The following is a 14,996-nucleotide window of genomic DNA, read 5'->3' as shown; positions in this document are numbered from 1 at the left end:
GTACTTTCTTTTCCTTCTTTGCTTTCTGAGATGAGCAGTTTGCTCCACCACACACTCCCACTATCATGTGCTATTTTGTTAGAGGTCCAAAGCTATGCCCCCCCTCCTCTTCTTGGACTGGAACATCCAGAACCTAGATCTAAAACTTTTCTTCCTTAAATGTTAATTATCTCAGATGTTTTGTTATAGTGGTGGAAAGCTAACACAGAGTGGCTAAATCATACATAAATTATATTTAAATTAAGTAACCTATGATTCCTTTCCTTCTTCATTATACTAAAGAAAAACAATAAATAATAACTTCAACTACTATCTAGAAGACTAACAGAAATGACTCATTTAGAAATCTGGGTCCTAGAAAATCATATGTGCCTAGATCATCTTTGAACATCAATAGACACTAACAATAGAATGGTCTTTTTCTTACTTCCTTTTTTTTTCTTAATTAAAGGCTAAACAAATATATCTTCTAAGCATAATAATTGAAATAAAAACAGAAAATTTCCCTACATATTAAAGAATTGTGTTGGCTAAGGATTTCTTCTAATACTAAAAATCAACAGATCAAACCTTCACAAAATAATTCTTATACAGCACAAACGTTATTAATGAATAAAGTCAACAGACATTCAAGAATTCAAAAGATATAGCAGAAAAGATATACCCCACTGCTCAAAATAAAAAATTCAAAGACGAGAAAGATGAAATATAAAAGGACTGGTGATAAACATTAAGAGCAATTACATTTACATATATATAGTAAATTGTATATAACTGTGGCAAAATTAAATGCAAAAGAAAAATATATATAAACAACATTGAAATGAAAAAGAAAAACTAAAATAAGAAACCAAATCTATAACTTCAACTTATATTAAAATAGAAAAAGAGCAAAGGAAATAAAGTTATGCCAAACTGTTGTCACATGCAACAGAAATCAAGATAATTCTATAACAGAATTTAAAAACACTTTTCCCAATCTGTAAACAATACAATTTATATAGGAAAGATAAAAATGAAGAACAAAAAGCAATAATAGAACATGATAACCACAGGATAAAATTTTCAGTTATGATAAATGGCTCAAATTCTGTTAAAAGGCAAAAGCTCTCAGAATTCTATTTAAAAAATAAAAATCCTGCCTCATGCTGCTCACAAGACACATTCCCAAACCAAACTTCTCAAAGTTTACAAAGACTACTATAGATAGTTCTGGCATGCCATTCAATGGTGGAGTACACTTTGATTACAAGGCCCTGGGTTCCATCCCTAGTACTGCTTTAAAAAAAAAAAAAAAAAAAAAAAAAAAAAAGATAATATTTCAAGAAAATGCTTTCAATTCAGCAAAGAATTTAATCTTGCCCCCTCCTCAAAAAACTCTGGCTTTTCCCTTCAGTTACTGGGAGGTAATCTTGAAGTTCTTGGAATGTTCTACCTGATAAAAATGTCTGTTTACCTAGAATGTTTGGGTCATAGCAGATAATCTAACAATGCGATTTATAGTGAGGGCTTTGAATCACCTTGACCTTTCAGGGGCCTGGAGACTGAGATCAGCACAATGGTCACTGATCCTATCTGTGTGATGAAGACTCAATATAGACAGGAAATGGCTTCCTGACTGGCTGTACCCCATGTCTTTTTCACATATTACACCCAGGAAAGTCAGTGTTGTACATGATTCCAATAAGAGATAAAAAGTGAAAGTACCCCACATGAAACTTCCTAGATCCTGCTCCATGGGACTTCCTTTGGTTAACTATGATCTGTCTCTTTTCCTAATAATAAACCATAAATTCGAGTGCATCAGCTTTCAGAGAGTCCTGTGAGTTCTTCCAGTATATTACCAAATCTGAAGGTGACCCTAGGCACTGTCCTTCTCTTTGATGTTGTTACTGTACTACTATAGTATTAATAAAAAGACAATTAACCATCAAAAATTACAAAAGAAACAGACTTCAAATACAAAGAAAAACTGATAATCAGAATTAAAGAAGGATATTTGTCTGTTATTATAAATAACCAAGCTTTAAACAATGCAACTGATCAGGCAATGGTAACATATCAGTGTGCCCTGAAGAGAACATGCCCCCTACTTCTTTTGGTTTCTGTTTTTGATTTTTCTAGTACTAGGATAAAACCAGAGCCTCATGCTTAGGCAAGCACTCTACCTCTTAGTTACATTCCCGGTATATCTTCTCTTTAGCAGAGAAATTGACACAGATTAAGAAATATGTCCTTTGTTAGAAACTAGCTTTAAAAACAAAACAGAATTTTCTACAAACTATGACATCTAATGAGAAAATTAAAATTACAAATTTTAAAAAACACCAAAAATGTATCAGTGACTAAAGAATTGACATTTTAGGGCTGAGGCTGGAGCTCAGTGGTAAAGTGCTTGCCTCGAATGTGTGGGGCACTGGGTTCAATCCTCAGCACCATATAAAAATAAAAAAGATACTGTGTGTTCATCTACAACTAAATAAATATTTTAAAAAGAAAAAAGAATTGACTTTTTATAAAAGTAGAATATACAAATGAACTGAACAGATTATGAAAGGGGACTAGAACATGAATTTTAAATGATTCACTAATTATAATGCAACGCTGAAAACATGAACATTTTCCTGAAACAGAGAATTTCTGGGGAAAATCAAACCAAAATAAACAAAACACAGAAAGGAAAAAATTTAAAAAAAAATTTAATATATGTATGTATATCTGTGTGTGTGTGTGTGTGTGTGTGTGTGTGTGTGTGTGTGTGTATGTGTATGTATGAGGACTGGGGTGTAATTCTGTGGCAGAGCAATTGCCATGTACAAGGCCATGGATTTAATCCACACACTACCAAAAATTTAAAAAGTATATAACATATATCAACTGCTGGTGCCTAATGCCCCCCCACACACACACACAAACAAGCTACTGATTCACTGAGGAATCCACAGAAGGAACAACCAAACACTAAAGGATTTCTGGTATAATGGAATAGGAAGCACACAGTACTGTCCATGGCCAAAAATGTTGAAATCGAATCTTATCTAATGTCCAAACAATGCAACAGAGTTAAATGACAAAACAGGGAAGTACTCAGGTCCACTCCAATGTATGGTATCCTAAAGGAAAAATGACCTGTATATTCAATGGCATGGGGCGGGTGGGGGGAGGCAGGAAAGGTGATGGTACTGTTGCAGTTTTAAAAAGGATTTAGGAAGGGGCTGGGACTGTGGCTCACAGATAGAGCACTTGCCTCGAACAGGCAAGGCCCTGGGTTCAATCCTCAGCACCACATAAAAATAAATAAACAAAATAAAATGTATTTAAAAAAAAAAAGGCTTAGGAAATTTAAAATAAAATGAAATGCCTAAATTTTATTTGTATCTTGATTTGAACATATTAACTATACAAAAGAATTTTGGGGGTAATGAGACATCTGAATATGAACTGAGAATGAGTCAATATTCAAGACTTTGCTAATTTTGTTAGCTGTTATAATGGTATTGTGGTATTTATGTATATAAATGTCCTTATATGGGGGAATTCATACTAAGGCTTATAGCAGAGAAACATCACACTGCTTGAAATTTGCTTTTAAAACCATCAACAAATGCAAACAAACCAACCTCAAAAACTGATAAAGCTAGTATGGAAAAAAAATTCATAACTGTAAAATCTAGGTGTAGGTACATGGGGGTTGATTATATTATCACCTCTACTTTCAGCATTTTTGAAAATTTTCATAGTATCAAAGCAAAACAAATTACCTGAGCACTTTTATGTATCAGCTCTCAAATTTCAAACAATTAATTCTGCATGTTCATACTTAGCCCAATACAGATACATCAACATGTACAGATCCATATGATTATATATAACATAATCCTAAAACGTGACCAAAAAAGCATTTTTTAAAAACTACAGATCAATTTCACCTAAAACTTTCATTGGAAAAAGTAATGAAAGGCTACAAATAAATTAAATGCTATGGAAAAGAGTCACACAGAGGAATGGCAGGTTTGATCTGAAGAACAAAAAAGATTTCTAGTATATACAACTTTACAAACAATACCCAATTTTGTCATATATACTTGTTTAAGCTAAGGTAAAAAAGTTCAAAAGAAAAATAATGAAACCATTAATAAAAAGAAAAACCATAAGGAAATATGTGTATAAATGTTTTTTAAGAGTGAAAGAAAGTAAAACATTTCTTTGCTAAGTGAAATTAAATTAATTACAATAATTTATGGAAATCATTTATGTAGTAACTGAGCATATGAATGACTACATTTACTTGATAACATAAAACTGTTAACTAAGAAAAAGCAGTAACAGGCACAAAAAAAGAAAGGTAAAACATTTAAGAAATAGGGCACAGGATGTATCCAAGAAGTACACCTTGTTGCCCTATTCACTTTTAGCCCTTCAAAATCCTAACCTCTACCTGCATTCACATTTTAGCCCTTCAAAATCCTAACCTCTACCTGCAAGAAAGAGACTGCAGGGCTGGGGATGTGGCTCAAGCAGTAGCGCGCTTGCCTGGCATGCGTGCGGCCCGGGTTCGATCCTCAGCACCACATACCAACAAAGATGTTGTGTCTGCCGAGAACTGTTGTGTCCCCTCTCTCACTTAAAAAAAAATTCATTCATTCATTTAAAAAAAAAAAAAGAAAGAAAGAGACTGCATCAAATATTTATTTATTGAGGAAGGGGTTTTAAAAATAATAAAATTAATTTGATAACAAATCAATTTTAAAATTTATCTTTGTTGAAGAAGGTACAGTCCTGTAATATACAATTAGAATTACTGATACTTAGGTACCTAGATATAGGTACCTTCACTTTTAAAAAGATTCGGGTTAACTTTTATTAATATACTTTATATTTCACTCGATAAACAATAATTAATTTTTATTAAATAAAGGTAGTTAAAAAGAACCTTCCCTTCATCTTACATTGAAATGTTTAAACCCATATTTGTCCTTAATGCAACTTTCCTTACATATGAAGATGATGGCAGATAATGGACATCTAACTTTATGTATGATCATTGGGGGTTGGTGGTATGTTGGCTAAAACAATGCATTATCATAAGTCTTTTCCAAATTGAACACACAATGGTTCTGTCATATGTACAGGATTGGGCACATGTGTAAGATACTGATGGCTGCAAGAAGACTTTAAGAATTCTAGAATTTTACCCATTGGGATTTAATTTCTTATCAGCCCCAAAGATTAGTCATCATAGAGAGGTAAAGAAGTCGTCTCCCATTTCACACATGTAAGATGGGTCAACGAAGGCTCAGAGACAAATATTTAAAGTACCAGGCCTTCAAAGAGATTCCAGCCTAGTCTGCAACAAATATTTATGGTACATTTTAGATCTCTACTTTTATAAATACAGACTGAATGTCGCACCCTGTAAACACTCTGCAAGCACAGTGTCAGGTTTCCATGGTGGAAGCTCCCAACAGATGGATCGCCTTACCTGAGAGGGCATCCTGTGCTTCAAAGAATGTACTGAGACCCCCTTTCACATATGCCAGACTGCCCTCGCTCTTCTTGTTGGCCTGCCTTTTGAGGGTGGTGACTGCTGTTTTGAGCTGTTCAAAGCTGAAATGAAATTAAGAAACCAAACGTTTGAGACTAGTCACAAGCAAAAAAGAAATAAGATCATTCATTAAGTGTAAAATACTAGGAACGCTGAAACTTATGTTGAGAAGCACACAGATTAATATCAGACCATATGAAAACAAAAAGCTTTCAAATTGTTATCTAAACCTTTCATTTATAATGATGCTTAAATTACAACAACTATTAAGAGTTTTGTAGCCTTAAAATGATAATCTGAAATATAGCCAATCCATAAGAAGTAAATACACGTGTAGATATTTTTATAACTATATACTATATACATGATTTACCAGATATCGGGGTTTGAGTATCTTCTACCTGACAGAAAGACAAGTATTTCCAAGGTGGGACTACTACATTCATTCAAATACTTTGGAACATTGAGCATAATGGTAATCTTACCATGTCAATACTACACAGTTCTTAATAATAAAGTTACATAAAACCTGTGAGTTAATTCACAATTTAAATAACATCATCTAAAAAAGAAGGAACAAAAAGGTAGGCCTCTGCATTTCCAAAACTGATTTCCATTTGAGCTACAAAATCTAGCTGTAAAATTTTTAAAATATTCTTCAATACTATGATGTTCTACACAGAAAACATATTCTAATTCTCAGTTATAATAGAAAAAGCATGGCTGTAATTAAATAAAATTAGAATCATTTTCTACAATGGAAGAATTATTTCAGATATTTGCTTTAAAAATTTATCAAGCCAAATGTATTAAAATACTAACTTTTGTATTAAAATACTTATGTGTTAAAATACTAACTTTTCCTCATGTTTTCTAGTAATGGTTTTCATCCTAATAAGAAAAATTTATATTAAGGTACATTTTAACAAGTTGACTTACCAAGAATATAAATTTTAGGCAATAAACCATTCATTCATCCATATGTTTTCACTAAACATGTTTTAAATCAACCTTGTAAAGAAGTTATAAATCTCTTATAGAGAACTGATAAACCAATTAGCACACAAAAGAGAATACTGTAACTTGGATATATAAGTAATTTTTGGTTCATTTTAAGTCAAGTATTTACATAATTATAATCTAACTCGTCTTCCTTTGCTCTAGGGTCAGGAAAAGCAGTGTGTTCTGTATTTCACACCAGAACTTAAAATTCATCAAAATTAGAGTGGGGCAATATATCACATGCACATACATCAGCTTAGGTCCCCAGCTAAAAACTCTTCAAAATTTTAATGAGTTGCACAAATAATGAAACATGTAGTAATACAAAATTATAGTAAAGAATAAAAGACCTCTAATAATCTCATTTTACAAATAAGGAAGTTGATACCCTGAGATGTTCATAGATTTACCCAAGTCAAAGAACTCATATACCTAAAACTGTTACCATATGCAGAGCCAAACCTAAAACTCAAACCATGGTACTCAAATTCACATCATTAGCATCTGAGCAGAAGCTCTCAAGAGTTCAGTCTGAAATCCACTAACCTGGTAGTTGAGTGGTTCTCTATAAGGTACCAGGCAGCTGAAAAATTCTCACTTGTAAAATCAGCACTCATTCCATGGAACAGCATTTCTAAGTCCTTCTGAGGAAATTTACTTCTAAGGAGAAAAAGATTTAAAATATATTACAACTGGTACTGCTACCAAAATGTGACAAGAATCATTAAGTGTCTACCTAGTATAATAAATATGAATATAAACAATCACAATTATATGGAATGTTATCAAGAACATCTTTGTATAAACTTTATTAATTTCCTATATCACAGCTGATTTTCTATGTAAAAATCATGTACCCCTGTGTATAAAAGATAGGAAAAGAGTTCAAATACAGAAATTACATCAATTGAAGAATATAAGATTTAAGAGTCCTTAAAACATAAGATTGAATTCCACTTACATGTCTAGAATAACCTTTAAGAAAATCTTGTAATAACAACAGGTTAAATATTATCTGCATTTCCCTATCTTGCCTACATTTTTAAGATGACTTCTGAATCAATTCATTTACATATTCATTCAAACACTAATTAAATAGCTATTACAGGTCAGGCTTCATGCTGAGACACCAGCTGTGTCTGAGGGCAAACATACCATAGCCAGACTCTGCCACCCACCTCTGAAGGCTCACAACCTCACAGACAGGCTTTGCTGCTGTCCCATCTCCTGATTTGGAGGATGAAGTGCATGTTCCACGTTAAATATCTTGGGAGTCATTTCTGCCATTCTAATCCTCAAACCCAAAGTTTCAGTAGCCTCTAAGGGATTATACTCTCCTGCACACACCATGTTCATGTTTACTCTGTTCCTCTGATTTACTGTCCCATTTAACTGATATGTGTCCCTGAGTCTGATACACTGAAAAAGTCCAACCTGTAAGGTATAAGAATGACACAATATTATCTTATAGCCCAGAATCTTCAGTTTATTCAGTAAGAAAATTACCCCCACCCTTTAGCTCTAAGATCCATTTGCTTCCTACTGCCTTTCCTCAGTCTCAAATTGTCCTGCTATCTTTTGCACACATCTTATTGTACACATCTCCCTGCTAGAACCCCACAACGTTTAGATGCCTGACCACTAGGCACAACTTCTTGGAGTCCATTCTTTTCTATGAGGTTTTCTTTTGGTCACAGGGAACAACTCTCCCAAAAAGCCACCTCTAGCTAAAGCAAGCACTGTCACCAGAGGGCCCAAGGGAAGTCCCACTCAACAGGCCTAATTGGAGAAGGTCACATGTCCTCATTGTACCCCTTCAAAGACTAGCACAGCTCTTCCCAAGGAAACTTTCCACAAGTCCTCCCTGTCAGGACTCTCACCAAAAGGTCAACAGGTCCAAGCGGCAGAAACAGGTCTCAAGGATTTCCTTTGCAAATCTGCCTAGTGAGATACTATACCACATTCCTCTAGAGTGGACCATGTGCTATGTGAGAATCTCACTCTACATCCTGTTAAACTAACTTTCTTCCCTATGAAGAATCATTCCTATTTTTTATTAGAGGGGAAAGAAAGGCTTGCTAAAACTGTGGTAACCAAAGAAGACCAGTGAGATTTTAGGAGGGCTCATATCACCTCAGTTTAGAAACTGAGACTAAATTTAATCTTATACTTTTCCTTACTAATAGCTTCAAAAGTTCAAACATTACAGTCAGAACCTTCTTGAAGCATGTATGTGGCATTCATTAGCTTGCTGGTCATCTTCTCTAGTTAGTGGTCACAATCTGACTAGTACTCTGCATTTTTACAAGTTTATTTTGGTGTGGATTCTTCATGCTGATTCTGGTAAAAAAAAAAAAAAAAAAAAAAAAAATCCTGTCACCTCTCGAGCTCAAGAAACTCATTTCATTTATTTGTATACCATGCCTATAATTTAGACCTTTTGGGGAACATAATGACTGAGTAGAGACTTAGGCTAAGCCACAACATGCTGAGCTCCAGCTAACTAATCCAGAAACCCTTATTTCTGATAGGCTCAGTAGTTCTACCTTAACTGACAGGGAGAGTCTCTCTAGACTACTGCATGAAGGATCAATTGGCTTTATCTAAATATGATCTGTCACCAGTTATAAGGGAAGAAGTAAGTCCATGGCAGCATGCAGACCACATTTGGTCAACCTTGCTTTTATGTGCAGATATTCTATATATTCATTGAATCAGAAAGCTAAATAATCCTAACAAACAAAAAAACCCTACAGAATTGCCTGATATTAACTAAATCCCTAATTATAATAGTGACAATGAACTATTTAACTATAAGAAAGCCTCATCTAACAAGAATCAATTCCAAACTCACATATTAAGGACAGAGCTAAGAAAAAAAAGAACAAAATGTGACACAGAGAAGTCAAACTAAGCATCTGCATCCCTCACTCCAGCCCTGAAGAACTTCAGTTTGTTGGGTGTTTCCCTGCCCATCATCAAAGCAGTGGGTAAAGAGGGATTATTTGTATCAAGAAATTATATCAATGAGGCTGGGTATATTGCTCAGTGGTAGAGTGTTTGCCTAATATGCACAAGGCCCTGAGTTTGATCCCTAGCACTACAAATGAAAAAAATAAAATTACTTCCAGAAAAGACATGTAACACAATGATATCTATCAAGTAAAGCAAAAAAGTATAAAATGTCTCAAAACTAGAGTAGTTATATGCCGTGGTAATATGGCTAAGATCCTACACTCCTCATAAGCCTGACACTTAAACCCTGCTCAACATAGTTAGCTTAAAAATAATTTTTTAATGGGATAAATATGGCATATAAAAAGTTTATATCCTAAACAATAAAATGTTTAAATTGCTGTACTGAAAAATGTAAATCTATAGTACTCCAGATCTTCCCATTCTATACTCAATATTTAAAATTCACCTGATTTAGTAACATTTTACTTATAGTACACTAAATTGTTATTCTTACAAACAAAATCTGTTATAGTGAAAGAGAAAGTTCTAATGTCTAGTGAAGACTCTAGGGCAAGAGCTATTAAGAAATACACCTTGCCCTCAGAAAGAGCAAGAACGGGCCTGATCATATTGACATTAAAGAGACACCCATGGGCATGGCAAGACCCCCACAGGTTCAGCACTCTCATCTGTTATCATGTTTATGCCATGTCCACTGGAAGGACAAGTATGGGAGGAAAGGAAATGGCAGATCCTGAAACTGAGCTTTGGCATTAAGTTGAACAGTGAGGAGGCCCTGTGCTCCTACCAAAGACCTTTATGCTGAGATCTGAAGCATCAACTCATCTTGTTAGTTTTTTGTTGTTGTTTGGGGTTTTTTTTCTTGTTTTTGTTTATTTGTTTGTTTGTTTATTTTGGTGGTCCTGAGGACTAGACCCAGAGGTGCACTACTATTGATCTATGTCCCCAGTCCTTTTTTATTTTTACTTTTGAGACAAAGTCTTGCTAAATTTCCCAGGCTGGTCTCAAATTCACAGTCTTCCTGCCTCAGTCTCCCAGGTTGCTGGAATTACAGGCATGCATCACAGCACCTGGCTTACCCCTCACCCCCGCCCCCACCCCCACATACACATAACTCTTTCAGGCTCCCAAATGAGCCAGGCAGAATTTGAAATTACTGGTCTCTTGGTCCAAATGCCCAAACCCTTATAATCACGCCTCAGACTGAATTATTCTTCACTGATTTTTTTCTGAAGACCTTAAAATTCTTTTACCAAACTTAACTACAACTATTAAAATTGGAAAAAGTACTGAGACCTAAATCAGAAATTGGACATACAGGAATAAGACAATTTATATTCAAGACAGTGAAATTCTAACACAGAGATGTCAAGTCATTTTGTCCAAATCATACAATTAAAGTCCAGGACTAATCATGCATAGAAATGCAGACACATTGTTAGTAGATATTTTTGGCCAGTGACCTGACAATCACTCTAGGCCCTTTTCACAAGAAGAATCTCATACAGCCCGGCACTTTACCTTTAATGGGTGAGATCAACTATCCCAAGCCAACCCTGTCACTTTCCCCTTATTCTTTATTGAGTGACCCTGTTTTGACCAGTGCTGTCTAAGGAAAAATCAAATAGAGCCTTTTTGGGAAACATCTCCACACTTTTAAGAAGGAGAACCCAGGGGCTGGAGTTGTGGCTCAGTGGTGGAGTGCTTGCCTAGCATGTGTGAGGCACTGGGTTTGATCCTAGCACCACATAAAAATAAAATAAAGGCATTGTGTCTACATAAAACTAAAAAATACATACTTAAAAAAAAAAAAAAAAGGAGGAGAACCCAGAAGAAATGGTGTCTTTCTGCCTCTGAGTATCATTGTGTTTAGTTTCAACACTAGGAATTGCTAAAGCCATTTTGCAATTATGAAGGAAATCTATTTTACACTAAGGGCAGCAGAATAGCAGGTTTCTCAAATCTCAGTGACATGACTGAATCACCGCTTCAACTAATCTTGGAGTCTGTCATCTGCTTAAATATACTCATATTTTATGCATATACCCCCAAAATGTGAAATAGATGATAAAAAAAAACAGAGAAATGACAATGCCAAGAATCAACAAAGCTGACTGCAAATGTACAGACAACTCTACTCAGTATTTATAATAGGAGGCAGCAGTGATGAGAGTGGCAAGAGGATAGGCTCTGCATTCAATCTCCAAGTTTGCTCCATCTGTCTGCATAACTGTGGGAAAGTCATTTAACTTCTCTTAGGTTCCATTTATTCATAAGGATCATAACACCTTCCTCTTAGGAATGTTTTAAGGATTAAAGTAGATAATGCTCGTGAAAGGCTTAGCAGTCTCTGGCATACAACGAAGGCTCAAAAAATGTTATTTGCTGTTACTTTTATTTTTTATACTTGTTAGTTTTTTCATATTTTGCAGATTATTTTTATAAGTATCATTACATTTAATTCTCATCACAAGTGGGTCAAACATTCTCTTATTACAGATGAGTAAACACCCTTAAGAGATTAGATGTCAATAATCAAGATTGGACTCCAGTGCTTCATTGTCAAAGAATCAGAGAATCTTAAGATAGGAAATAAAACCATAACTATAAATCTATGAAGATAAATAATCAGGGAAGAGCAGAAGGGAGAGTTTTGGTCAAAAACAAAGAAAAATATTAATTATTTAATAACAGCAACAGGAAAGGAAGAAGTATTATGTCAACATCGTTAATGAAGCACAGTTAAAACTGAAATGTATGTTCAGAATAACTGGATTTTGGATACTAGATTTCCAAACAAAATGACAGTTCAGTAAAAGCAAGATATAGTCTTGTACTTTCAAACTACTAGAGTTAGAGACTAAAAGCAACATATATACTCCACTATGAAAATCCATGAAATATTTTCAGTAAGGAATCAAAACACATTTTCAGTGGTGGACAACTCTTGTTACCCTTAAAAAATGTTTTCCATTAGATGGCAGTGTAAACTCAGATTTAAACCTTCTAAAAATGATTAGACCAAGCATGTGTATTGAGGAAATACATACAAAATTAACAGGAATGTGCTTAACATATCAGTATTTGCTTTCCAATATGAGAATAGTCTTCAGTGATAACCAACGTAGCATGCAAAGCAATGACATTTGTTGTAAAAACATTTTAGCCACCCACATACATTGAAGACTGGCTGCAGTTTTGGTATTCTGTTTGCATTGAAGAGAACACATTTCCTTCATGTGGCATATGGAAGATGGAGGGGCAGTGGGCTTATGTAGCTCTTTGTGTAAATGTTATGTTTAAATTTTTAGCTTTAAATTTTTAGCAACATTGTTGACATTCTGTTATATTAAAGATCATAAGTTTGCTTTGATTGTTTCTTTTTCTTTTTTCAACCTGATAGTTTCTAGACTAAGGTACCATAACACAACCCACAAATCTATTTTACAAAATTCTAAAAGGTAAATTTATCCAAGGCTTTTCTCTTCTACACTTTTAATAAGGTTTATTTTGCCATCACCTTCTCTTTCTTTAAATATTGCTTTCTAAATGTAATGGGAAAACTAGTCATGTTTTTTTTTTTTCTGTTGGAAAGCTAAACTTATTAGAAGAAAATGAGATATGCATTGCCTATAAAACCAGTGTATATGTAAACAGATATTAGTGGTACATCAACTGAATAAACAGCCCTCCCCACACTGTAATTCACAAAAAAAAAAAAAGAGGTTATATAAAATCAAGGCAAAATTCTATTTTTTTCTACTCTCACTCCCATAGATGTACTGTCTCCAAAACATTATTTATAAGTTATTCTCTTGTTAGACAAATAAGTATTGCTTTTAAGAAACAAACGCAGTGAAGTTTTTCACTTAATATGAACCTGATTTTAATTTCTTTTTTCAGTTTAAATAGTTTGTCTCCATTACAATTGAAGCCATGCAGAGAGCATATATATCTGTGACAATAACCATAATAAATCAGAAATATGGACCTTTTACAAGCAAATCCTAGTCTCAATTCAAAGTGAAGTTAGTTTTTCTGAGCAATTAGTAACACTTTTATAAGTATCATGGCACCATGTGTGCAAAAACATCAGTTAAAAATTTAGGAATATGAAGGACTTTAACAGTCAAAGGTGGCCAATAAATGCCAGTTGTTAAAACTTGTGGCCTGAAAGACGACAGCATGCATGCTGGGTCAGCCAATAAAATATTTATTAAACTCTAACTCACACCAAAAAGCAACAAGGAAACTATATTGTATTACTCTCACTTTGCTTTTTCATATTCAGATGAACCAACCACAGCACCACAGGGCTCCTCATTGTTCCACTTTGTGAACTGGGCTGTCAGCTGTAGAGAATTTCCATAAACATTCACATTGCAATTACTAGGAGCTGATTCATCTTCCAAAGGCTGCCTCTCCACTTTAATCTGATAATTCATCAGGATCACAGTTGAGTATTTTATAGTAAGCATTTATAATTCTTCAAACCTTCCAAATCAATACCTGTCAACCAGCAAATAAGGAAAACCCTGTTTTCCTTATTCAATGATGTTTAAAGAAAATGGGTCATCTTCAGCCTTTTAATTATAAAAGAAACTCCTCAATGGCATTAGTTAAGAGAAATAAAAGAGAGTAAGAATTCTTTTTTTTTCTTTCTTTTTTTTTTTTTTTTTTTTTTGAGAATAAGGATCCTGATCTGAATGAAACACTCTTCTCTACAGAGACCAAAGCTTTTATCTAAAACATATTAAGTGAGTTAGGAAAATGAAACCCATACCAGCATTTTGCAATCTGTCTTTCCCTTCCTTTTCTTTCTTTTTTCCTCTAAAACAAGATTTCTCTATTCAGGCTGTGGTTATAGCTCAGTGGTAGAGTGTACACTTAGCATGGACAAGGCCCTGGGTTTGATTCTCATCACGACCAAAAAGAAAAAAAGATTTCTCTTTTTGAGGTAAGAGTTCAATAAACCAAATGTAGCTTTCTTGTCACTTTCTTTAAAAACTAAAAGAAAGGGAAGCCTGGAAAGCATTTTTCTGACCAAAAACATTCTCTCCTCTTGGTTTCTATACTCTTTCTCCTTTCATTTTTTTTGCTTACTGGCACCTCTAGTTTCTCTTTGGGGAGGAAAAAAAAATTGGCAAAAGATTTTTACACAAAAAGATTACCAGATGTCCTTTCATCCAGGCTCAGGAGTGCCTTCCTAATGCTCTCTATGATGCTATGGGGGGATCTGTGCCTTTCTCTGTAACTGACAATTTTGCATCTCTGTTAGAGACACAGAGGGTGTAGAGCTCTGACAGTGACAGGAGGGATTCCATCCTCAGAAACAGGGAAGGTGAGGATATAACTGGTTACCAGTAGAAGTACCTCATTTTACACCTTTTATTATTCCTCACTGCCTATTATATCTCTCCCAGAACACTCCTTTTAACTGTTTTTTTTGCATTTTATTGGTTCTCCCACT

The 14,996-nt window shown here is 34.4% G+C and overlaps 1 protein-coding gene across 2 annotated transcripts in view; it reads right to left on the bottom strand.

Moving 5' to 3' along the window:
* Positions 1-14,996, bottom strand: part of EXOC2 (exocyst complex component 2) — a 212,368-nt gene that overhangs the window by 138,205 nt on the left and 59,167 nt on the right. The window contains exons 5-6 of one of the 2 annotated variants that reach the window (XM_081293718.1): positions 7,094-7,207; positions 5,483-5,607 (exon numbers count right to left, since the gene is read on the bottom strand). In XM_081293718.1, coding sequence (XP_081149844.1) covers positions 5,483-5,607; positions 7,094-7,207 — 239 coding nt within the window. The remainder of the gene's footprint in view (positions 1-5,482; positions 5,608-7,093; positions 7,208-14,996) is intronic. The other variant, XM_081293719.1, reaches the window with a different exon arrangement.

This window comes from Spermophilus citellus (assembly GCF_964194105.1).
Source record: "Spermophilus citellus genome assembly, chromosome: 5".
Taxonomy (NCBI): domain Eukaryota; kingdom Metazoa; phylum Chordata; class Mammalia; order Rodentia; family Sciuridae; genus Spermophilus; species Spermophilus citellus.
This window is presented reverse-complemented; position numbering and strand designations above follow the sequence as displayed.